This window comes from Miniopterus schreibersii (assembly GCF_964146895.1).
Source record: "Miniopterus schreibersii genome assembly, chromosome: 1".
Lineage (NCBI taxonomy): Eukaryota > Metazoa > Chordata > Mammalia > Chiroptera > Miniopteridae > Miniopterus > Miniopterus schreibersii.
The window spans coordinates 29056624-29082640 of record NC_138101.1 but is presented as its reverse complement, the minus strand read 5'-3'; the positions used below and the strand labels follow the sequence as shown (position 1 = coordinate 29082640).

The 26017-nt window shown below is 39.1% G+C and overlaps 1 protein-coding gene across 2 annotated transcripts in view; it reads left to right on the top strand.

Moving 5' to 3' along the window:
* Positions 1 to 8925: 8925 nt before the first annotated feature.
* Positions 8926 to 26017, top strand: part of CHIC2 (cysteine rich hydrophobic domain 2) — a 37567-nt gene continuing 20475 nt past the window's right edge. For both annotated transcript variants that reach the window (XM_081135948.1, XM_081135947.1), the window contains exon 1: positions 8926 to 9466. In XM_081135948.1, the coding sequence (XP_080992074.1) occupies positions 9348 to 9466 (119 nt within the window). In that variant the 5' untranslated portion in view covers positions 8926 to 9347. The remainder of the gene's footprint in view (positions 9467 to 26017) is intronic.

The following is a 26017-nucleotide window of genomic DNA, read 5'->3' as shown; positions in this document are numbered from 1 at the left end:
TGCTTTACATATATTATCTCATTGAATCCTCCCAACAACACTGTGCAATCAGTACTGTAATTAACTCCACTGCACAGATGAGGATGACAAGTATTGGATAAACCTGTTTCCCGTTTCTTAAATACCATCCTGAGATTAAGTGTTGGAAGGAGTAAATTAGCTCTTTTTATAACCACTCAGCAATTTCTCATTATACTGGGTAAAAACAGCCTCACTTTCTCACTAAGTTTATGTTTTTCCCCCTTATTTATTTTCCCTCCCTTATAGTGGAAATTTACCAACTGAAACAAAAGCAGTTTTAGATCTTTGTTGTACCTCAGCCTTTTAGGAGCCATTTGAGCTTGAGTAAGTCAGTCATTTTATTTCAGTTTCTTCTGAAGTTTAGAGAATGGGAATCATATCCCTGTTTCACTGAAATATGAGGATCTGATAAGACATTATAAATGGAAACATTTTATTTAATATTAAGTACTAGGTAACACTAATATAAATATTATTTCTACTTATAGGTGGTCTTTTTTCTTTTTCTCATTCCCCCCTTATTTTTCTCAGTGAAGACATTGCATTCTTTTACATGCTTATCATATCAAAATGTCTTCCAAATGGTGTAATTAACTATAGCAAAAAGACAATAGCAAGATTTCTGAAGAAGTTCATTTAGAGCTATTTTGTTCCTCCAGGTCTAAGTTATTTTCACGGTAAGTAAGGTGCATTTAATTTTCTGACCCTCCAGATTACCTCACAGTGCATTGTATCTTCAAAGAACACATTAGGATCTTTAAATATAGGGTGTCCCAAAAATGTATACACACACTTTGAATAATTATAAAGGCAGTGTTTATTAAAAACATTTCATTTTTAAAACTGAGCTATCAGTTATTAAAACGTGTATACATTTTTTGGGACACCCTGTATATCAAGAGCAGAGTTACTACATGATCTCCTAAGCCTAAAACTATTCATGCATCTCCTTAAGTGCTTACTGTCACTAGGAGCAACATGGTACCTTGGATATTGAAGCCATTTGTTTAAATTTTTAATTCTATGTAAAACTAACTCAGGTTTTAAGAAGAGGTTGAAATATACTAGGCAATGAAAGTAGAAAAGAGATTTCAAAGTATGAATGTATAAAAGCAGACATATAAAAGCAGAAAGAAAATATTATAAGAAAAAATTAGTTATGAGAAAAAATACACCATAGCAAGGCTGTGTGTCTGTGTTGGGGGTGAGCAGTAAGAGAGAGGGAACCAGGACCAGTTCTCTCCTAAATCCCCATGGAAGCTGGATACTGCCTCCACTCAACCACGTGAGAAACCCAGCATGATTCTGACTACTGAATCCACCTCTTCCCTGTACCATGTTCAAAGAAGTATAGGAAAATCTTAACACTGATGAGTAAGAAGGCCACTGGTTCCAAGTGAGTGTTTCAAAATAGTCAAGAATAGATTTTCACCATACCCATTCAGGAGCAAAAATTGGTTGTGCCCTTCAAGACTTAAAGGTGAAGCCCAATATTTCAAATGTACTGAGTGTCTACGTAAGTATGGCACTGAAGTAGTGCTATAGAGGCATAAAATAAAACAAAGCTAAAAAAGATACTTTACACACCCACACACACCCCATACAAAACTTTGAAAATTAATAGTTTGATCAATCTACCATTTCTTGTGATACTCAGTGTCAGGAAGGAAGTGCTAATCTCTTTTTCTTCTGACTTGGCTGTAATAATCATCTATTGCTACATAACTGATTCACCCAAAATGTAGTGGTTTAAAATAACAATAAACATTTGTTAAAAAACAAAACAAAACAAAACAAAAAACAATTAACATTTGTTATTTCTGACAGTTTTTGTGGGTTAGAAATTGCTGAAGGGCTTAGCTGGGTGGTCTTGCACAGGGTCTCTCAGGACATGGCTGTCAAAATGTTAGTTGGGGCTATAGTCATCTGAAGGATTGACCGGCGCTGGAGACTCTGCCTTTAGAATTTCCCACCCATATGAGTGGCAGGTGGCTTCAGGTCCTCTCCATGTGAGCCTCCCTGCAGGGCTGTTTGAGCTTCCTTATGACATGGCAGCTGGATTCCGCCAGTGAGTGATTTAAGAGAAGAAGGTGGATGCTGCCATGTTCTGTATAACCCAGCTTCAGAAGTCACATACTGTTACTTTACAACTCTTGTTGGTCACACAGGTCAGCTCTATTCAGTGGGGGAGGGGACTACAGAAAGGCGTGAATGTCAGGTGAGGAGGCTTATTAGGGGCATCTTGGAAGCTGGCTATTACACTGGTCAAACCACACTCTATCTGGTTCTAAGGCTCTAATCATAAAAAGGCTATTGACCAAATAAAGCTGTTAGGGGTCAGATACAGCCTCTGTAAATGGTCATGTTTAGCTCAAAGAAAAAAGATTCTGGGTGGGGATATCTTCACTTACTTGAAGGACTGTTACATAGAAGAGTAAACTTGTTTTGTATTTCCCCAGAGACTGGAATGAAAATTAATAGATAAAGATGTATTGAATGACTCTTGCATTCCAGGTAATACAGGGTGTCCCGAAAACATGTATACACGCTTTACCGGCTGATAGATCAATTGATGTTTCTTTCTTTTCAGCCAGACTAAGCTTTGAACAAAGGAAATTCATCCTAAAATGCTACTGGAAGTTGAATTACAAACCCTGCCTTTATAATTGTTCAAAGAATTTATTCTTAGTTGTATGGAAAATAACATAATAATAAATAGTAACACAAGAATAAACTCTGTGTTTTGTGTACTCACAACTGGAAATCTGCTTTTGCCCCACCCTTGGATGCTGAGCACCACAAACTCTTAGGTTGGGATACATTGTGCAGATTTCACATTTAAAACGATTTTCAAAATGATCAATGTGGGTTGAGAGGATTAATTTCTTTTTTGGAATTATACCTAGGAGTAAAGACCGAGTAAGACATTTTATTTGTTTTCCCAGAGGACTAAGAAGTTTGAACTTCTCAAGACGATTTAAAACTCTCCTGATGCAATTTAAAGTTCTTCTGCATACCTAGGAAGGTGGTACTCATGGCTGGAAGGTGGTTCTCATGGCTGGCACTGAATACGCCTTCTCCCAAGGCCATGTTTCCTAAAACCACATCTACCCTATACAAATAAATTAGGCTCAGGAACATAAAATATCATACATTAGTATTATTATTGTCCCTATCACTCTTGTTCATGCTTGTTAGATATTAATAGAATAGTGTAATATGAAGAGAAATAGCTAACAGATTATGTGTGATTGCCAAATTTCAGGCACCATATTCTGGATCCCATCCCATTTGCCTCCCCCCAACCCCTGAAATTATATGCTAGATATGATCCCTTTCTCAACTAATTTCTTAGGTTGGCCATTCCTATAGCACAAGTTTAGTGTAAATTTAGACACGGCAGCCCAGCAGGTGCATGTCTGGGGCTTTGATTTTTCACCAGAAACCTTAATTTCTCCAACCCAGAATTCCAGGAGAAAAAATTCCACATTGTTTCCTTAAGCCCATGGGCAGAGTTTTTCTGGTTTCTTTCTTGCAGTCCTTCCTGGTTGGATGCTGTGAACCTAGCCATGGCCAACTTTTCTGTCACAGCATGAATGTTAAAACTCCTGCCTTTAGCTGCTGGGACCTCCTTCTGGTGCAGCAGTCCCAGCCTCCCAGCCCCAAGGTGGAGTCTATGAGTCTATCCAAGCTAAGCTCTATCTACTATCATCTATCTATCATCTATCATCTATCTATCTATCTATCTATCTATCTATCTATCTATCTATCTATCAATCATCTATCTATCTATCTATCTATCTATCTATCTATCTATCTATCTATCTATCATCTATCATCTATCATCTATCTATCTATCTATCTATCTATCATCTATCTATCTATCTATCTATCTATCTATCTATCTATCTATCTAATCTATCATCTATCATCTATCTATCTATCATCTATCATCATCTATCTATCATCTATCATCTATCTATCATCTATCTATCTATCTATCTATCTATCTATCTATCTATCTACTATCATCTATCATCATCTATCATCTATCTATCATCTATCTCTATCATCTATCATCTATCTATCTATATCTATATGTCTATCTATCTATGTTCTATTGGGCAACTCCCGTTGGTGTCTCACATTCCACAGACTGAATCCATTCTCTCTCCTACAAACCTGGGGGGTCTTTAGGTGTAGCTGACCTAGGGGACTCAAACGTGGTCATCAGGACAAAATCATGTTTGCTTTATCCCTTGGCCTTGTCTTCCTCAGTGTTGGCATCATTCTCAGGCAGTTTCTACCATTAGGAGGGCAACAATGGCTCCTAGTTGATCCATAGAAAAACAGATTTCCCCTTCTTCCCAATAGTTCTATTAGAAGTCCTGGTATCGAATCTCTGTCTGAATCATGTATCCATTCACACCAGTCACTGTGTCCCAGGGTGTTCCATGCTCTCTGATTTCCAGCCTTTGGCTTTTTGCCCATCTTGGGATTGAGAATGTGGTCAGCTTAACCCAATCACACATACTGAGAGTGGGGGAGATATGATTTACCACAAATCCTCTGGGGAGGGGGCATGTGTGCTGCTTTCAGAGTGGGGGGTGCATGCTGGGCAGGTTGCACTATTCCACTTGGGGTTTTAAAATGTACCTCTGAAGCTATGCCTGGCTTCACATCCTCAGTGAAGCCATCTCCCTTACTTTTAGGATAAACTTCAGATTCCTTACCAAGGCCTTCAAGTTTCTGTCACCTTCTTTGGCCCCAGCTCAATTTGACTCTGTCTTCCTTACTAGGGTTCAACCACACTGGCTTTGGTTTGACCTGATTTGGGCCATGCTCCTTTATCCCTCAGGGTCTTTAAACATTGCTATAGACTAAATGTTTATGTTCCTCCAAAATTCGTATGATGAAATCTTAACCTTCAATGTGATAGTATTAGGAGGTGGGGGCTTCGGTAAATGATTAGGTCATGAAGGTGGAGAAATAAATTTCTGTTGTTTATAAGCCACTCAGTCTATGGTATTCTGTTACAGCAGCCCAAACAAACTAAGACAAACATGCTATTCCCAGTGCCTGGAACTTTCACATCTCTTCTATTTCCCCATGCTCATACTTTTGCGTAGTTCATCAACTTACATGTTATTTCTCCAGAAAAGAACTCCAGAGTTCCCAGAGTGAGTTAGATTAATGGCTGTGATGGTCCTTTGTACTTCTCTACAAAACTGATCATAATTCTAAGTTAATTATGTTTATAATGATCTGTTAGCCCTCCCCACTGGACTTTATGTTTCATGAAGGCAGGGACTGTGTCGTTTTCTGCCTTATTGCTAAACCCTAGTTGCTGGCACAGAATATGGTACTTGGGAACAATTCAATGCGTACGTATTTAGTGAGTGAATGCGTGAAAAAATGATGTTTACATGCTGTCTTAGTCAGCCACGCTGCCATAACAAAATACCATAGAATGGGTGGCTTAAACAACAGAAATTTATTTCTCACAGTTCTGGAGACTGAAAGTCAGATCAGAGTGTTGTCTCATTTGGTTCCCGGTGAGGGCCAGCTTATGGCTTGCAGGTGGCAGTCTTCTTCCTGTGTCCTTACACCAAGAGGAGGGTGGTGGGGAGAGCAAACTCTCTGGTCTCTTATAAGGGCACTAACCCCATCCTGAGGACCCCACCCTCATGATCTCATCTGAACCTAATTATCTTCCCAAAGCCCTATATCCAAATACCATCACATTGGGTGGGGGTAGGGCTTCCACATATGAATTTTGGGAAGACACAATTCAATTCATAGAAATGCGTTACCTCATTTGACCCTTGATAACCCTCTGACATAGGTTTCAATTCCGGATGAAGAAAAGGGAGCTTAGAAAATTAGATCTGTTCAAGTCCACTCTGCTAAATAGTGCCAGAACATGGAAATTTTCAAACCTAAGAATATTTGTCTTAAAAACAACAGAAGATTTGTTGCCTCATGAGGCCCTTGAGGCACTATCCTTGATTTGGAGCCATTTGGTCTGATGGTAGATGTGAAAGTGTGTGAAGCATGAGTGTAGAGGGGAACTCAAATGCAGAGGAGTCCAGCCAGCAAAGAGCAGGAGAGCACCTGAACGTGGAGGGAAAAGGTACTGTGAGTGGGGCTCGTGCCTGGGAAGAGACTGGGGGAAGGAGTTTGACAGGAAACTGGAGTCTGGAGGATTAGGGGTGGAGTTTGGAATTCTGAAGTCAACATGTTCCCTCACCCGCTGGGCCTTGTTCCCAGGTCCCACACCCTTTTGCTGGCTCTGACAGGTTTTTTTAGAGCAGGAAAAAGAGCAAAATAGCAAGAACAGAAATAAGGCAGCCCCCACCTTACACTGAGGTGGTGGGAAATACAAGGATCTCTCTGTTGAATAGATCTTGGAATAGAACATTTCTCCCATGCAGAACCTGTGTTAAGATCAGGGTAAGGTTCTTGGAGTCCTCAGAAGTCCAATTAACTCATGGTGTTCTGGAAATAGTACTAGTAACACTGTATCTAAATTCAGTTAACATTTTTGAGCGCCTTCGCTGGAGCAGGAACTGTGGCAGGTGCTGGAGGTTTAAGGAGCTGTGACTTCCTCTGCCCTGCGAAATTGTCAGCTCTGTGATGATTTGGATATTTTGGGGCACGAGCCCCTTATCTCGGCCACTAATACTTCAGAAAAGTGTGTAACTGTGTCTGAAAAAGACTGACCTTCCTTCCTCTTGTTCCCTCTTCTCACCCTCCCATTCGTAGCTGATCCTTCAACTAAGTGCAGCCACTGACCTGGTTCCTACTGAGAAGGAAATTCGGGAGACTGGCTTATCCAGTGCACTGGAGCTGAAGTCCTGAGTTTGACTATTAAATAGCCATTTGGCCATGATAAAGTCACACAGCATCTCTGAAACTAAGGAATAAGTCACATCCTCCTTAGTTACCTCGCAGGGTTCTTGAGGAACATTAAATGATCCGTATGTACTTAACAAACAGGAAAACATTACATAATGTAAAACCTATGCTGTAATTAATAAACAGTAAAACATTACATAATGTTATGTACTTAACAAACAGTAAAACATTACATAATGTCAAACCTATGCTGATCCTCATAGAGTCGATCGGCTGGCTGGGTCCTTGGAGATCCCCTGTTACCACTCCACGCTTACTGTGCCCCTGCCCTCTTCTAAGCAGCCCAGCGGGCTGGGTACTATTGTGTCCTCATTTTACACATGAGGATTAGAGAGGTTAAGTGACTTGTTCACGGTCACACAGTAAGTGGCAGAACTGAGAATAAAGGCAGGCAGGCAGGCAGGCAGGCAGGCAGGCTCTAGGGCCCATTGCTAACCACCAAACCACGCTGTTTTCTGTGTGCTTCATTAGCACCCTCTGTATGCTTTTCTAGGAGCACTAAATGGAATTACAGCGGCTTCCCTTTGTGATAAGCTACTGGAAGACAGGGACTGTCTCTCATTTGCACACACACACACACACACACACACACACACACACGTGCACCATGCACACACACTTGCGTGGGGCTTGCCACATCAGTGGAGCTCAGTGAACATTTGTTGAATGAATAAATGAATAAATGTCCTCTGGGGAGATACACAGCAAGTCTGACACACCTAGTGTGTTTTTCTTCATCTTTTCCTGGCTAACTATGCTCATTTCCTTCAACCACTTCCAAACGGAGATTGTTTGGCATTTTTCACTATACTCAGTGCCCTCCTTTGCGCTTTCTCAGCTTCGGCCCATCTAAAGGGAACTCCTGGAAGGTGAAGCTGTGGAGTAGCCTCACCAGGGCTGGGTCCAGCGGTCTGTTCCTGCCTCCACAGCATATATGTGCTCAATATCCAGGACTCTTTCAGGAGCCCACCCAAACTCCTGTGCCTGAACTTCTTTTTTTTTTTTTTTTTTTGCCTGAGCAGGTCCTTGACTATGAAACCAAGTACCCAAGGTGACCCGGAGGCCTTTACTAGTGGTCTAAGCAGGTAGGAAGCGGCCATTCGACGTTTTCTTCCTTTTCTTGCTTCCTTTTTTTCTTCTGCGGAAGAGGAGCGGGGTCACCTGCGGTCGTAGTGGAAGGAACCCGGCCGTGGTCGATGGGGGAGCTGCCCCAGGACCCTGGGTCTGCCCGTCTGTGGCCCAGAGACTGTCCGTTTTGTTTCATGGCCTGACTACAGTGAGTTTTCTTTCTTTAAATTTTTTTTTTTTTTTTTACTAAATTTATTGGGGTGACCGTGGTTAGTAAAACTATATAGGCTCCAGGTGTAGCGTTCCGTCCACAGCACCTGCGCCGCGCGGGGTGCTCAGCGCCCCAGGCGGCCCCCCCGCCGCGTGGTCTCCCCTCAGCCCTCGTCCCGCCGCGCCCCGGAAGCGCCCTGCTGCTCGTCGTCTGTCTGGGAGCTTTTCTTAGTCCCTTCGCTTTCCGACACTGAGTTTTCTTGTAGGAAAAAAAGTATCAGCATCACTGGCCTCGCACGTTGGAATAGATTTAAAAGGATAATGGGACAAGATGCTTGCATTGTGACCTGTTTTGAAAAGCTGTATGTTAGTGGACTGTAAAAAGTGTGTGCAGTGTCTGCGGGGCGCCTCAAATTGGGGGGGGCAGACTGAGGCTCTCGTCACACACTAAGAAACTGACCAAAAGCGAGATTCAGTTATCAGATAAACTGTCAGTCAGACGCACGACAAACCGTCCATCTCCTCCAGGGTTTTCCATGCTGGTTGTTTTGGTGAGACAGCGCTCCCGTGAGCTACGCGCCCCGCCCGACACTCCCAGCCCCGCCGGCAGAGTCGGGGCGGCAGCGGGCGGCCTGCAGAGCCAGCCCCGCGCGCGCCGCGGCCCCTCGGCGGGGCGGGGGCGGGGCCGGCCCGCGGGAGCGCGCCCTCGAGGCGTCGGCGGCCGGTGGAAGAGGAAGGAAGGCGGCCTGGGAGCGCGCGTCCGCGCGCCCACGCAGCCGCCCGCACTCCCGGGAAGTCTCGCGATGCCGTAGCCGGCTGCTCCCGCTGCGGGTGGCTCTGGCTGTTGCTGTGGTTGCCTGAGTTGCTGCGGCAGCGGCGGCGGCTGTGCTGGTGGCGGTGGCGGCCCTTGGGCGGATGTTGACATTGTGTTTTGTTGTTGCTGACGGTAATGGCGGCGGCGGCCCGGACCCCAGCCCCTCTGTAGCCTGAGTCGAGACAGCCAAGAGCCAACTCCGAGGCCTCTGAGCCCGCGGCGGCGACTCCCCTCAGCTTCGGCCGCCTCGCAGCCCGTATCCCGGCCACGGTCCTTGGAGTCGGGCTCCTTCGGGCAGGGGTCGCGGAGGCCCAGGATGGCGGATTTCGACGAGATCTATGAGGAGGAGGAGGACGAGGAGCGGGCCCTGGAGGAGCAGCTGCTCAAGTACTCGCCGGACCCGGTCGTGGTCCGCGGCTCCGGTCACGTCACGGTGTAAGGCCCAGAGGAGGACGGGGACTGGGGCGGGAGGTGCGGGGCTGAGGTCGGGGGGGGCGCTTTAACTCCTCAGGGGCCCCACTTTCCCGGTGTCCGTCCTGTGTCGGGGGCCTTCGGGAAAGTAGGCCACCAGGAAGTGAGAACTTGCTTTATTTTCATTTGTTTCGGTCTCCAAAGTGGGGACCTTCCTCCCCCACACCCCATTTAGCAGGCCTTACAGGCCTGGGGCGATATGAAGGACCCCAGAAGGGAAGGTTTTTCTTTAGGGTCAGCCCTTCGGGACACCCCTTCAGCTTCGGGGTGGAAGTGCACGCATTTATGAGGCCCCTCCCCCTTGTTTTCTCATCCAGTTGCCCTGTGATTCTCTCTCGTCTGGGCCTTTGAGCCTAGTGACAAGGCTTAGAGGCCAGCTCTGGGTCGTGTGAGACCCCAGTGTCAGTCGGTAATGAGTGGCTCATTACCGTTGTGTCCGTGTGTTTCACACATACCCACAGGTCTCAGTTCCTTGCGGAGTCAATTTCTGCAGAACTAATGCAAATTCCCGTAATTGTGTATGGTGAAAATGTACAGATGAACATATATTTAAAATATGCAGAACGATATATGTGTACAAATAATTAAAAAAAAAATCTGTGTGATGGACATACTGCTCAGGTTCCTGAGAGTTCTCTGTAATATAAGTTCTTTTGGGCATGAACTCTGGGGTGGCTTCTTCATTTGATAAGGGTTCTCGATAGTCTGATTAGCAACATTTAAAAGTCCGATATTACTGAAACAGTAGGGAATGAGAGCTTTCTGAATGGTCATGACTAATAAAGGAATGTGAAGACTTGAACCAAATAATGAGCTGTCCGGAAGCAGGAAGTTTTGTAATGTTTCTTTGAGAAGCCCAGAGTTTTGTGCAACTTTAACTATTTATACTTTGTTTTCGTTTTAGATCTCTTGTTCATATCATAGATCAAACTTCCATGCTTGTCAGATATCTCCACACTTCACCTTTTTAGCAAATGAAAAGGACCAGCAAATCTGAGACTAACAGTTTCCATTATATTTTGGCATAGGGTGACTGGAATGTGTAGTTGAATGACTTTTAGTGAAACAGTAAGATTTCTCATACAAGATTGTCAGCAAAGTCCTTGCATTTGTCACTACATGATATGACTAGCTGTATTTTGGGGTATGTTTATATAATATTTCATTTCTTCAGCCCTTGGTAGTTTATATGCAGGTGACTTAATAGGATAAAAACACTGCATAGTCGCTGTCACAGCGCCATGAAAAGACAATGGAATTTATCACCACAGTAACAGTTACTAAGTGTTTTAACTCTCATCACCAGCAGAATTAAGAATTATAACCAAATATAATGGATATTAAATCTTTCCTTAACATATTTCGCAGAACTTTTAAAGTCTCATAACCAGCCATTTAATTTTGAGCTTGACTCTTAGGACCTTTTTACATTGTTTTAAACCTAAGGAGTATAAGGGTGCTTAAAGAAGGGATTTTCAAACTTTTTCATGCTATCTGCCCACCCTTCCCATATCAAAGAAGAGCTGAGGAAATTTTGTTATTTAAAAAGTTGCAGCTATAATTGTAATGTTTCCTTTTTTTAAGGAAAAGAAAAGCTAAGCACTTTGTTGAGTAAATGGAAATAGGCAAAGTGTTCAGAACCAAGTAGGTGATCAGTTAATCTGATTGTAGTTGGCTACTTAGAGAGGTTAACAGGGTGAGAATTACTAGTGGTCCTCAAACTTAGCTGCCCATTAGAATCCTCTGGAGAGCTTAAAAATCACTGCCTTTACCCCAGACCAGGCCAGTTGAAGGCCAAGTATTGAAGTGAGGGTCCCAGGCATGGATAGTTGTGTTTTGTTTTGTTTTTAAAGTCCCACTGATGATTTTTATGCGTAGCCAGGATTGCAAGCCACTGTTTCATAGTAGTGTAAGGAGCAACTATATATGTACCAGTAAACAGTATTCCTTTCTACACTGAAAATTAATATTTCTGTGATTTCCCTCAACCACTTCCCTCTCTTCCCTGCTACCGTGGTTTTAGGCTCTGGGTTGAAATATATAGTCTGCCACTTCTTGGGTAAATTATTTATTTATGCCTTTTCAGTTAAGATAAGGATAGTTATAGTCCTATCTATAACTTTTAAGATTATTAAGGATTAAATGAGACAGTACTTGCAAAGAATTAATCACATTGTGTGGTACTGTGCTCAATAAATATTATCCTTTATTAATTATCCTCCACACATATAGTGTTCCACTTTGAGAAGAATAGGTGTAAAGCACAGTACTAAGACATCTGAACTGCTATTTTCAAACCTAACTGATTCACTTTCATCTTATTTTTTCATTTCTAAAAAATTTGCATGAGGTTAAATTATGTGCAGTATTTCAAAGAGGATTATTAAGAATCTTTCTGCATTGAAAACCTAAGCCTGTTTTGTGGTGACATAGATAAGTGTAATAATAGTAATACAGAACTTTTTTTTTTACATGGCTCTGTCATGCATAATTCACAAGCACACTATGCCAATGGATAGCCCAGTTGACACCTATTGTACCTATAAAGATTTTTGAAATTAGTGCTTAGGAAGTTACTGTACCTGTTGAGCATGTTCAGTTTTTCTTGCCTTTAAATGTAAATGGGAAGAGCTATTAAAACAGTTATAGTAAGACTGGTTGAACTTACCACTTGCCACTGCCCCCTGTCCCTTTTTTGAAACTAAGGAGCAGTCTCTTCTTACCAATTTGAAAGTAAGTGATAGTGTTTACTGAATCACCTGCATTTCAGATTAGTTGGAAAAGCTGTTGGTCCATCCATATGTTTTTTTCCACAGATTTCACTTTTGAGTAGACCTTTATAGTTGAGTTTTCTATCCTTTCCCTCTACTTTAACGTATCATATTACAGTATTTTATTTTATTTTAGAAATCACTGTATTCTCATATGGCATGATTTGGTATGTTATTATAGTGATGTGAAAAACTATACTCCATTTCCATTCTCTACTACACAGGCAAGTCTTCATTAATTTTGGGACATAATCAGAGTTTTAGGACATAAGGATGTAAAAAGTATACTTTACCTAAACAAAGCCTACTTTAATGTGGTTTTTAATACAAATGTTTTCATATTGACCCCAAATCAGACTTATACTTTGTAATTTTATCAGGATCAGTATTCTTTCTTGACATTCTTCGGGATGAGTATAATAATTTTCTTCATTGTTAGTTAGAGTTGGATGTAGCAATATGGAACAACATGGCAGCTCCAACAAAGAGAAATCTTGTGCAGAAGCATATTTTGACAAAGTCATATTTGAAGGAAGAGAGGGAAATGATAAGTTCCTGTTATTGTATAATATTTATGCACATGTAATTTAAAAGGCTTGAGCTCACACTTTAATTAAAGTAGGTTTCCTGTGTGTGTGTGTGTGTGTGTGTGTGTGTGTGTGTGTGTGCTGGGGTATTTTTCATTTTATTATGTAATGAAGATGAGGAAAAAAGTGATTATGTTTTTAAGTAGTATTGACCAGATTGGTTAATATTTAAAAATTGGAGTTCCTTATCTCAAAATAAATTTATACAAAATAAAATGATCATTTGTTGAAAGCTTTGATTTTTGATAGTAGTGATATGTGCTAATGGATGTGTTCATCTAAAAATTAGAATTTAAAACTAGTTTGGGACCAGTATTTCCTAGCTAATCTACAATTATAACTCATATTCCTTGCTCTTATCCACTTCATGACTGCCTATATAAGAATCAAACTTGGAGCTTTTCTAATGTTTGATTTCTAACATAAGCCCTTTATAGAGCCAAGTTACTTTGCTGAGGTTTGTTTCTAATGCTATTTTTTTTCTTATTTCACTAAAGTGTCATGTCTTCATGTACTCGCTTATAAGGTATAATCTTCCTACCATTGCCACAAGTAATTCCTCATCCTTCACCAGTTTTTATCAGTGGCCGTGGGACGCCACTCTCTTTGCTTATCTTTATCTCAGGTATGCTGTGGAAAATTGAAAGGTTTAGAAATGTGAATTGAAATGAAAAAATTTGGAAACTACTTTGGGGTACAATGGGATCTTTGTGTAGGAGACATCACAAGAACACCTCAGTATTTATTGAGCTTTCTAATGGTAGAGTCAATTTAAAAATGTCTGTCTGAAGTTTATCAGTATTTCAAGACTGCTACTAGATGTTATGGGTAGCAACAAGAGACCTGAACATGATTTGCCCAAATAACAGAATCACTTCAATTAAACAATTTTAACTTCATAGCTGCCATCTTCTTTCCCCCAGCCAGCATAATATCTAAGGCATATTTCATTTTTAAATATTAACCTTTTTGTTTTGAGATTTTCAAAGACTTTATCCACAAGGCTGTAAAATTGAGGGCAGGGATTATACTTACTGGTCTTTATTTCTCTACTACTTAATATGCTGTCTAGAATATTATAGTCCTGAAATGATCTCTATATAAATGACATAATTTTATACATCTTTGGATTTTGTCAGGATTGCCAAAGGAATAACTGTTTCTTCCCTTTCTGTGCCTCCTAATGAAGGCAAACAACATTTTACAATAGGACTATTATAACATCACATTCAAAATATGAATTACTCCTCTTAAAAAAAAATAATAATTGTGAGGAAATTGTCAAATTAAGATAGACATTTTTTTCCTCTCAGATTTTTCTTACTCCTTATAATTTGAAAGGAAATTAGTTTGATTTATAATATAGCATTGAACATATCTTTGATAATACAAAGAAAAAAATGCTAAACATTTTACTTGGATGAACTGTTAAAACTTCTCAATGGGTAAACTTTCTTGAAGAAATCAGAAATACGATAGTAAACTGAAGTTTCAAAATTTTGCTGTATTTGAATTTGAAATTTTCATGGTGTTTCAGTCCAAATTGTTCAGTGTTGGATTCCTGCATACCAACAGATACAAAATTGACTAGTACTTAAAATTTTATGTGCCTAGCTAAGGGGAATACAGGTACTAAATGGTGAAAAGTAAATTATATGAAATTAATTATATTAATCAGAATCTTGAGGGGAAGAGTCTAGGAATTCTTATTATTAATAAAAGCTTTGGTGACTCTCATATCAGGCACATTTGGAAAGCAACTGATGGTCCTATGGAAATAGTGTAGTCTTTAATATCAAGCAGATTGCTTTCAATGTTTTAGATGCTTCCTAACTGTAACTGTTAGCTTTTCTGAACTTCAGTTTTCTCATCCGCAAAAGGGATAATATCTACCTCAGAGATTAGGTGTGAGAGTCAGAAATAATGTATCTGATGATCTGGACCCATAGTAGGCATTCAGCAAATTATTATTACTTATTTTGATGTTACTCCTTCATGCATATTTTTTTGGTTAATCTTTACTGTTTTTTTGGAAATCACTCCAAAAGGTGACATATGCTTTCCTGCTTTAAAACAAGATTTTGATCATAAATCAGAATTATCTGATTGAGTATAGGAAATATTTAATTAAAAGCAGATATTTTCAGGTTGGTACACAGTGATATTCTTAGAGGCTGTTAAGGTATTTTGGGCTTGAGGATTTTCTCAAAATGTCACTTTCTTTTGAATTTCATGTGTCGGCTTTTGCTTTCTGTTTACTTTTTTTTTTCTATCTAATTCATCAGGGTTACATTGGAAATGAGACAACTAACCCTATTAGAACCATATATAAAGTAAGACAAGTTGGTTCTGAGTTCTGGATTTAGATGTTTGATTTTTTTATTTTTTTTTTAAATATATCTTTATTGATTTCAGAGAGAGGAAAGGAGAGGGAGAGAGATAGAAACATCAATGATGAGAGAGTCATTGATTGGCTGCAGCCCGCAACCCGGGCATGTGCCCTGACCGGGAATCGAACCCTGATCGCCTGGATCCTAGGTCGATGCTTTAACCACTGAGCCACGCCCGGCTGGGTAGATGTTTGAATTTTAATACTTGGGTTTTAAGATATTTGTTTCCTAAGTATTTTTTGCTAAATCTTTCATTATGAGCTGTCTTATTGATGTTTCCTGATAAGTAATTTAACAAGTAATCATTACATTTTACGGTAGGTATAATGTGAGGCCCTTGTTACCTAGTTATGAATGAAACACACATAGTTCCTCTACTCTCATGGTGGAACTTAACAGCTAATGGACAAACTATGTATAAGAAAATTGCTGTGAAGGAGATGGATAGAGTGCTGTGATTTAAAATAATGTGGTTAAGGAGAACCTCTCTGAGGATAATATCATTTAGAAAGGATGAAAGACCCCTGGAGAACAGCAAAATAAGCTTGGCTTGGCCTGATAAACTGAAAGGCTACTTCTGTATTGTGGCTAGAATATAGGGAGCAAAGGGGATAATGCCTTGAAATGAGGTTGGTAAGCTCAGTAGGGGCCAGAAGAGGTTATAAAGGGATTATACTGAAACTAGAGAGTAGTAGGCTACTGGAACAGTCTAGATGAGACATGATAGTGACTAGGTTTAGGGTGATGGTCTTTATATAAAGGAGGTATTACAGTTCTGGCTATAAGCCATCAAATTTGACAATTTTCCTATAAGGTGTGGAAAAAACGAAGCAGTGGCCACTTTTGCCATCTTATTCCTCAGTTGTGTTTGTTTTTTTTAAATTTTGTTTTGTTTGGGCTTTGTGGAGGTTGAGGTCAAAGAACTGTGGCTGCCCTTACTCTTGACTGAAGACTGTCTTGATGACATACTTCCATTTCCTGTTCTGCTGCCACAGGGCAGCTAGTATGCCAAGAGAACTGCATGTGCCGGAAGTAGAAAGGGGCTTTCCCACAAGACCATAGATTTTGGAATGAGAACCTATGTAAAGTGGTAGCCTTTAGCTGCAAGATGTGTGATGTTTGACAATGATCTGTTTATTAGGTTTGAGGAAGAGATTATGTTTTTTACATCTTTACACTTAAAGCTGAATTGTATATACAAGGGCTAACATTTTTTCACAAAGTTCTGGAAAAATTTTTTTTCCTTAAGCTTTCTTTCCATTCTGCCATCTAGTAAATGAAGTTTACTTAGGGTAGAGTTGTTTGGACTTTGGGGTAACATCATTGTTTTTTGATTAATAGAAGTGAATGTGTGTATTTAATTTGACAAGCATGTATATATATATACATATGTATTTGTTTATATATACACATATATACATCAATATATACATATATGCTTCCTGTAAGAGGTCCTTGCTTATTCTCTTTGATCTTGCATTGTAATTATAATGGAGTCCTTTATTAGCCCAGTGAAGGAGTTCCTGTGTACCCAGCCTTCTTCCTCTGCCCTTCCTAAACTATTCAATTATAAAAGTTACTTGAAATTGATATTTTTCATAGGCTATACTATAAATCAGTTCAGCCATATATTAGTTCTTACATGGACATAATTTATCATTATTGTATGGCTCACAAGAGTTATATAAGTTTGAAGAATATTCTAAAATATGTATAAATTCAATATACAAAGTCTTTGTTTTCTTTTCTTGGTCAGGTACAGATTATTTATTTATTTATTTATTTATTTTTTAAATATATCTTTATTGATTTCAGAGAGAGGAAAGGAGAGGGAGAGAGAGAGATAGAAACATCAATGATGAGAGAGTCATTGATTGAGCCCGCAACCCAGGCATGTGTCCTGACCGGGAATCGAACCCTGATCGCCTGGATCTTGGGTGACGCTCAACCTCTGAGCCACGCCAGGCCGGGCAGATAATTTAAAGTAGTTGAGTTGGTCCAAGTGCCTATCAATAAACAAGTGAATAAAAAAGTTGTACATATATTCAATGGAATATTACTTGACCATAAAAAAGAATGAAATCTTTCCATTTGTGACATCATGGATGGATCTAGAGGGTATTTTGCTAAGGTGAAATAAGTCAGACAGAAAAAGACAAACACCACATGATTTCACATATATGTGGAATCTAAAGAACAAAATAAAGGAACAAACAACAGAAACAGACTCATAGATGCAGAAAACAAGCTGATGGTTATCAGAGGGAAGAGGAGCTGGGAGCCTGGGTGAAAAAGGTGAAGGGATTAAGAAGTACAGACTGGTAGTTACAAAATCATCACAGGGATGTAAAGTAGAGCATAGGGAGTATAGTCACTAATATTGTAATAACGGTGTATGGTGCCAGGTGGCTACTTGAAATATCAGGGGGATCACTTTGTAAATTATATAATTGTTTAACCACTATGCTATATACCTGAAACTAATATAAAATAATATTAAATGTCAACTGTAATTGAAAAATTAAATTAAAAAAAATAAAGTAATTGAGTTGGATTAGTTGAATTCCTGTATCATCAGAAGTTAATACCATGAAGTTTAATCCAGGTACATTTATATAACGTCACTGTTTAATGACATATGTAATCATCTATTAATACCTAGAAAATAATCCTAATAATTGAATATTAGTAAAACTAATGGTAGTTTGTTGTACTACATTATTTAAATAATTAAGTCTTCGATTTCACTAGTCTATGAATGAGCTTGTACTTTCACAGAGCCAGGTGAACCCAAATGTTCAGAATTAGGTCACACAGTTAAAATTTTTAGATTTATTCTGAGACTAATATATGTGTCTCTAGCTCCAGGAGTTCTGTATCTGCTGGGTAATACATAGTACACTTTCAGTTCTAGCCCTTCCTCCTTGAACTACATTGATATTCAGGCATATATTAAGGCAGCCAGATTCATTTAAAGCATGATTTTTATGCGTTAAATTTTTTTAATTCTGTAGTTACAACTTCATCTCCCCAAATAGCTAAAAAGCTGATTCCACTGAGCTCAGAGTTCAGCATTAGGAAATAAGTGCTGTTGCAATCTATAAAACCTATATGTTCAGTGTGAATCTGAAATTTCTAGTTTATATGTTCATAGGTCTTGTCATATCTATAGAAAGATAAAATTTTGTGAGTCTATGGATTTGTATAGATTGAATGTCTCAGAATCCACAAGTGAATTCATAATCTTCCCCCCCAAATCAGCTTCAACTGCAGCCTTCCCATTCTCAGTTGACGGCAATCTGGCATCTTACCTGCTTAGATTAAAAAAAATTTAACACATCCTTGATGCCCCTCTTTCTCTTTCACTGCATTCAGTCTGTCAAGAAATTAATCCATTTACTCTATCTTCAGAATATATTCAGAATTCAACCACTTTCTTACCATCTCCGCTGTTGGTATGAGTTGTCATTGTCTCTGTGTCTCACACTTAATACTTTTCTTCTCTCTGCTCCCACCTTTTCCTCAACCTTTGTAATACATCTGCCACAGTGATCCTTTAAAAATATGTCAGATCATGTCTCTATTCTGTATTAAGCCTCCCCAAAGCTCCCCCTCTTCAGGGTTTTAAAGTCCCTTTTAGTGGCCCATAAGACCGCAGCTGATCTGGTCCATCATTACTTCTCTGACTTCTTTTCTACAATTCCTTCATTTGTTTACTAGACTCTAGCCACACTAGCCTTCTTTTCATTCCCTGAATTATTCCAGGTACACTCCTAGCTCCAGGTTTTTGCGCTGGCTAGTTCCCCTTTCTGGATTATTCTCACCAGATATCCAAATGGCCAGCTCTTTCACCTTCTTCAAATCTTTCACAGTCATCTCCTCCTTCTCCTCCTCCTCCTCTTTCTTCAAGTTCTTCTTGAAGTGCTGCTTCTTGAAGTTCTTTTTCTTTTGTTATTCCTCAGTTGAGGATATTTTTTCCATTGCTTTTCAGAGAGAGTGGAAGGGAGAGAGAGAGAGAGGGAGAGAGACAGTGATGTGAGAGAGACACATCGATGGGTTGCCTCTGGCATGCCTTTGACCGAGAATCGAACTGAGACCCTGAGCCACAGCGGCCAGTCCCACAGTTATCTTCTTAATGAGTCCTACTCTCATCTCTCTTTAAAACTAAAACTCATCTACCTTCTTATTCTGTGCTACCTTTTTCTTTTTTCATAGTGTTTTCCTCTGTGAGAACGTGAGATGTGCCTGACTTGATAAAGGGCACAAACTTGCAAAGAGAAAAACTCTCAAACATTTTGATAAGAATAAAGTTTTAAATTTGTCTTCCTGTTTTACAGCAGCTGTCCCACGTATAAAATGTGAACCCAGTAAACCCTTGCTAATTTTATTTTTTTTTTTGAGAACTTTGGGATAGTATTTGACCTTTGGGCCATATGACCCTGAGAGGACAGTTGTCTTACCTGAGGCAAATAAAACCAGAAGGGAGATTTGCTTTCCTAAGATAATATTCCTAGTTGATATCTGAACCAGGATTAGAATTCAGGCATTCTCTCCCTCTCTTGTGCTGCTCTTTCATCTCACCACAGTAACTGCTTTGTGCTTTTCAACCTTTGTCTCACCATGCCTTGATTCCTGACCCATGTTGCTTTCCCATGTTAGCTACAAACTCTTTAATATTGCCTGGCTTTCCTGAACCCAGCACCTCTTTGTATGCCTTGTTTCCTACACACTACCCCCTGACCCTGAAGAGGTTGGCTAAAAGTTGGGAAAATCTTTGACAGTTATCATTAGCCAATTTCATCATTGACTAGTCTATTTGCTAAGCTGTTTGAAGATGGTATTTATGAAATCCTCGAGATTTAGACATTCTCTAATTTGTCAAGTTATCCATAGTGGACATTAAATGATAATATTGCCCACTTTATTAGAAGGATAATAACCATAATAAAAGCACTGAAGACATTTATGTTGTTTTATAATAATAAAAGTGGTTACAGCGTACAGGGTTTATGCCATGCACTGTTGGTGCTTTATGTATATGAATTCATTTAATGAGTTAGGCCAGTTATTATCCCTGGTGTATAAATAGGGGAACTGAGGCTTAGGTAACTAACTTGCTCAGAGTGACATGTCTAGTAAATGGCAATGTCAAGATTACATTCCAGACAGTCTGTCTCCAGAATGTTTGCTTAATTGCTTTTAAAATTAATACAAGAACCAAAAGCAACAAACTTATGTGCTCTATATTATTCATCAACACAACATTTATAACAAAATCCTATGTATTTTGGGATTTTAGGTACAAATGTGAAAAGTTCACAAACATTTTTTTCAAGATCCATATGACAGTGTTAACATTTATTATGTATTAGTCTTAATTTTATAATTTCTGTTTGATGGAAAATGTTTTTTCTCTTCAATTCTCAAATATTTTCTCCATTTATAGTTTCTAGTTCAAGAAAATAAACATTTTCTCTGCTTACAGAGAAAGTTATTAGAGGCATTGTTTTGTAGTAGAACTTGACCTGGGCTTGGGTTCAAGAGAGTAAAGCTCTAGCCTTGATCCTACATAGTAACTAGCTATGAGAACACAAGTTACTTGCCTATTCATCAGTTTCTTCATCTGTAAAATGAAATGTTTGGACTAAGGACCCTTTCTAGCGCTCAGATTCTGAGATTCTACTGTTGTGGAATTGGAATTTTTTCTCTTTAATTTATAAGTTCTTTACAATATATTTAATATATATTTAAACAAACTTTTAAAATCCTTTAAAAATACTCTAAAATATACTTTAAAACAAGAAGAATCATCTTGAAACCTAGACATGTCAATTTCATATACATGTATTTTCTTTTTTTAAATATATCTTTATTGATTTCAGAGAGAGGAAGGGAGAGAGATAAAAGCATCAATGATGAGAGAGTCGTCATTGATCAGCTGCCTCCTGTATGCCCCCGACTGGGGGTCGAGCCCAAAACCCGGGCGTGTGCCCTGACTGGGAATCAAACTGAGATCTCCTGGATCCTAGGTCGATGCTCAACCACTGAGCCATGGCTGGCTGGGCCACATATATTTTCTTACTGTGACTTAAAAATAAAAAGAAAACTCCTTTAATCATCTGTTTTTTTCTTCAGGTTTAATCTTTTTCCTAATTATAATGGAAAAGCATAATGATTATTTAAAAAACCGGAAGTAATACTTCCTAGTGAAGGAGAAAATAAACCATCTATAATCACTAAGAGGCAACAGTCATTTAATATTTTGGTGTATTTATTCCAAGTACTTGCTAAATTTTATTTTCTAGAAATCTTTTGTTTCGTTTAAATAGTAATATACATTATAGAAATTTTGGAAAACATGAAAATATAAAAAATGAAGTATCACCCATAATCCTATTGGCTAGGGTTAACCACTGTCAACATTTTAATGGATTAACTTTTTCTGTTTTTCTGTGTATATAAATATTTTTATTAAAACCATTGAGACTATACTTATAAAGTATTTTGTATTCTACATTTTCTGTTTAACATTTTGGGAATATATGCCAATATCATTATGAAATGTATGAAATATTAGGCTCTATTAGATTTCAAACAACAGAATCACCAAGGGGCCTTAAATAGTGGAAGTTTATTGTAAGAATTCATGGAGACTAAAGAAGACAGGAAACTTTGCCATTGTACATCTAGGCTTCAAGGAGACTAGAATATTATTGTGGATATAGTGTAGCTGTGGTGATGAAATTATTCTGTGACTTTTCTCAGCAGTATGTGTCCTTTGTTCCCTGGTGCATAAAAAGGAGTACTTTATGATGCTGTCAAATTAAGCTGAAACATGTATCTTATTTTCATTGCTAACAAACCCCACCTCCTGCCAAACTTAAAAAAAATATTAAAAACACACACCCCAAAACAGAACTAAGTAGTATCAAAACTAAGTAACTTATGTCACATTAAAACCATTAAAGGTAACATTTTGTAGTTAATATTAAGAAACATGAAGTGTAGCTTTTCTTATCCATTTAATAAAGTTAGATGGCCTTATAGAACTTTATCTGACAGTATTACTTTGGTTGACCTAGAATTTTTAAAAAAGGCTTTAGCAGAAATGAAAGACATAGCAAAAGAGCTGTTTGACATTCCCCACTCTGATACTCAAGCTCTTTGCTAGGAGAAGGCATGGTGTCTGAAGGAGAACTTGCTGCAGAGAACTGTCTTTAGTTATTGTCGAGAGCAGTCTCACTAGTAATGTTGATTAAAGCCCTATTGTAATAGTTTGAATAATGAATGGGAGATGAGATAAAGATAGTGAACGCAGAGGACTCTTTCAAGACATTGGATGAGGAGGGAAAAGAGATGGATGCCATTATATATTTGAGGGAGAAGAAAGTGGGTGTTCAGGTTCTCATGCTTGGTAGACTTACACTGGCTTGTAGGCTTTGTGTAAGGATCCTGAAGAATGGGAGAAATACAGTGGATTGCAAAGGAGACTGGAGGAGTTGGCAACCAGGAGTAAGTGGCTATCTTTGGGAGCTTGCCCCCATTCAGAAAGATGGTAAAGATATTGAAGGCTTAGGTAAATCTAAAAATGAAAGGGAGAGAAGGCAAAGCAGTTCATGTTCAATGGTCTTTTTTTCTCTGGTGGAAATTAAAGGATATGGTTATCTGCAAAACACTGTGGGTTGTGGGAATACGGTTGAGCACATAGAGCAGCAACAGCTGTGGAGTATGGAAAAGGGAGCTGATTAAGGAACGAATAAAGATTATTGTAATGTTAATCTAACTAAAGTTAGATAATGTATTTATAATAGTTATGTGATTTTTCTTTTGTAGCTCCAGGCAGTGGGAATTGAAGGAAGTAAACATTTCAGTTGAATTGGATTGACAAGAGACATTCTAGAGATGCAGAAAGTAAAGGGTGTTTGTTGGAGTATGGTCAGAACAATCGACTGTATAGTTCTGGCAGATAGGAAGGAAGGGAGTCTTGGGAGCTTGTATAGAGTGGAAAAGCAAGGAGGAGTGGTAAGCAGGAGGATACAGCCAGAGATGAAAAAACACATTTAATAAGGGTGGGAGAAATGAAATGATTGATGGTAGTGGTAAGAGGGGAATTTTTTTTTTTTTAAAAATATATCTTTATTGATTTCAGAGAGAGGAAAGGAGAGGGAGAGATAGAAACATCCATGATGAGAGAGTCATTGATCGGCTGCCTCCTGCACGCCCTCGACTGGGGATAGAGCCCGCAGCCTGGGCATGTGCCCTGACCGGGAATTGAACCCCGATCGCCTGGAACCCAGGTCGACGCTCAAGCGCTGAGCCACACCCCTGGGCAAGAGGGGAATTTTTATAGTTCAGAATTTTAGAGGTGATACAATTCCAAGTGATGACAATATCCAGACTGTTTCACAGGGAATGGATTGCTAAATTAAATAGAGGTGAATTTCCTCAGAATAGATGAGGTCATGTGACCACTTAGGTTCTGGTGCTGAATATTGAACTAATTGGGATGAAGACAAAAGTCATGGTAGAGAGGCCCGGCCAGGCGTGGCTCAGCGGTTGAGCGTCCACCTAGGATACAGGCGATCGGGGTTTGATTTCCGGTCAGGGCACATGTCCGGGTTGCGGGCTTGATCAGTGACTCTCTCATCATTGATGTTTCTATCTATCTCTCCCCCGCTCCTTTCCTCTCTCTGAAATTAATAAAGATATATTTTAAAAAAAAGTCATGGTAGAGAGAAAAATTGACATTGATGTCTATATCCTTAGAGAGTGAAGGTGTGCAGAAAGAGTTAACATTGCAGGCTTAAGTCTGCTATTCTTAGAAAAGCTTGCTTGCGGTGTTGGCTCTTGGCTAGTGTCTGGGAACTTGGAACTTGGGACGGTTCTCAGTATTCCCAGAATTAATAGGAATGCCTCACTGTGCCTGAACTGTACAATGTGGTTTATACTGAACACCTGCTTTCCTTCTGGGAGTTTGCAATTTTGGTACATGCTAAGTAGAGTGTGCCTATGTGACCAAAGCACTGAGTAAAGAGCTTTCCAGGTAGACAGCATTGTATACATGTTGTCAAAACTAGTTACAGTAAAACCTCAATATAATGGACTAATTCAGGTGCGGGGGTATCTGTTAAAGCCGAAAGTCCATTATGTAATAAAGTAGGTTTTCCAAATGCATATGTTAAAAAATTGACAAATTAGTTTACGTTGTTTTACTTATGTAGACATGCTTGTGTAATTAAAATTAAGGATGTATGAAAAGTTTAATTTTACAGAAAGTTTTTGATACGTATTACTGTAATTTTAAATTTATACTGAATAGGTCTAGTAAATGCATGCTTTCACCAGTCACAGTGAGTCAACAAATGCACATGGCTGGGGCATGGTTTAGCACATATCGCCACATCGAGTTAAAACTGCTGCAGAAAGTCACCCCACGGGACAACAGAACCAATTAGCATGCTCCATGCGGTGTGATCACATGCCAGTGATTTGCCCAACATTGTTTATGAGCTGCGACTCTTGGATTTAAATATGTAGACTACAGTTATAGATATGTAATATTTGTTTATGTTGGCAAAATTACTGCAGTGTTTTTTCTAACATATGACTTAATCGCTAAAATTTGTTAAAAATAGCAGTGAATTAAAAACAACCCCCCCCCAAACTGTTAATTTAATTATAAGCATATCTTGGTTAAAAGCATTTTAAAATTAACAGGGTGTTAACTTTTGAATATGACATATGGACCAGAAATTTTGTCCATTACATCTGAAGTTTGTTAAATTGAGGTCTGCAAAATCAAGGGTTTACTGTAGTGGAGGAATTAAGCACATCCCGTGTGTCTTCACTGAGAAGAGAACCTTGCAAGCTTGCTTCTGGTTTCCTCTGTACTTCACCCGATGTTGTCTTTTTCTTTTGCTGCTTTTCCTTTGTCTCCTTTTGCTGTAATAAATCTAGCTGTGAGTACAACTATATGCTGAATCCTGTGAATCCTCCTAATCAATCATAGAAGCTGAGGTTGGTCTTGTGGACCCCAACACAGAGGGAGTGATCTGGAAGGCTGAAAATGACAGTTTGGACTTGGAACAATGTGCTATATAAATCAGAATCAATGGGCATTAGAGGAAGAGGGAACAATGGTGTGGAAGACTGCTATGAGGAGTTAATGAAATAGGACATTTTTTGGTTTGGAAATTGATTAATTTATTCAGCAAGTATAATGGGCTCATTTATGAATAAAATTTTTAAATGTTTTAGATATCTTAGTTCTAATGTCTAATCCAAAATATCGATAAATGTAAACCACATAAACTTAAAAGGTCGTTGAGGTCCTCAAGGATTTAAAAGAGTAAAGAGATCCTGACACCAAACGTTTAAATATCCCTGTAGCAGAGTACTATATTCCAAATGGAGATGAGGAAAGGTGTTTCATAATCATTGCTCATTCTGCCTATAGTCATATTACTGTAGGTCATCTTTCCTGAGACATTATTTTGGGGATGAGATGAAGGAAGAGGAAGAATTACTATCTGTCTCTAAGATACAACTTAACAAAATGTATGTATGACTGAAGAGGAAATGAGTGCTGAAAGAATGTCCTTGGAACTACCAGTTCTTAACTTGGAAAAATAACTGCTAAGCCTGACTTAAAGCTCTGCTTGTATGAACAGCAGAGCAGTTAGTGCATAGTGCTCCCTGGGCAAAGCAACACTCAGCCACTTAGCCAAGTAAGGAAGTATCCAAACTCTGGAAAGAAAGGAAATTAGG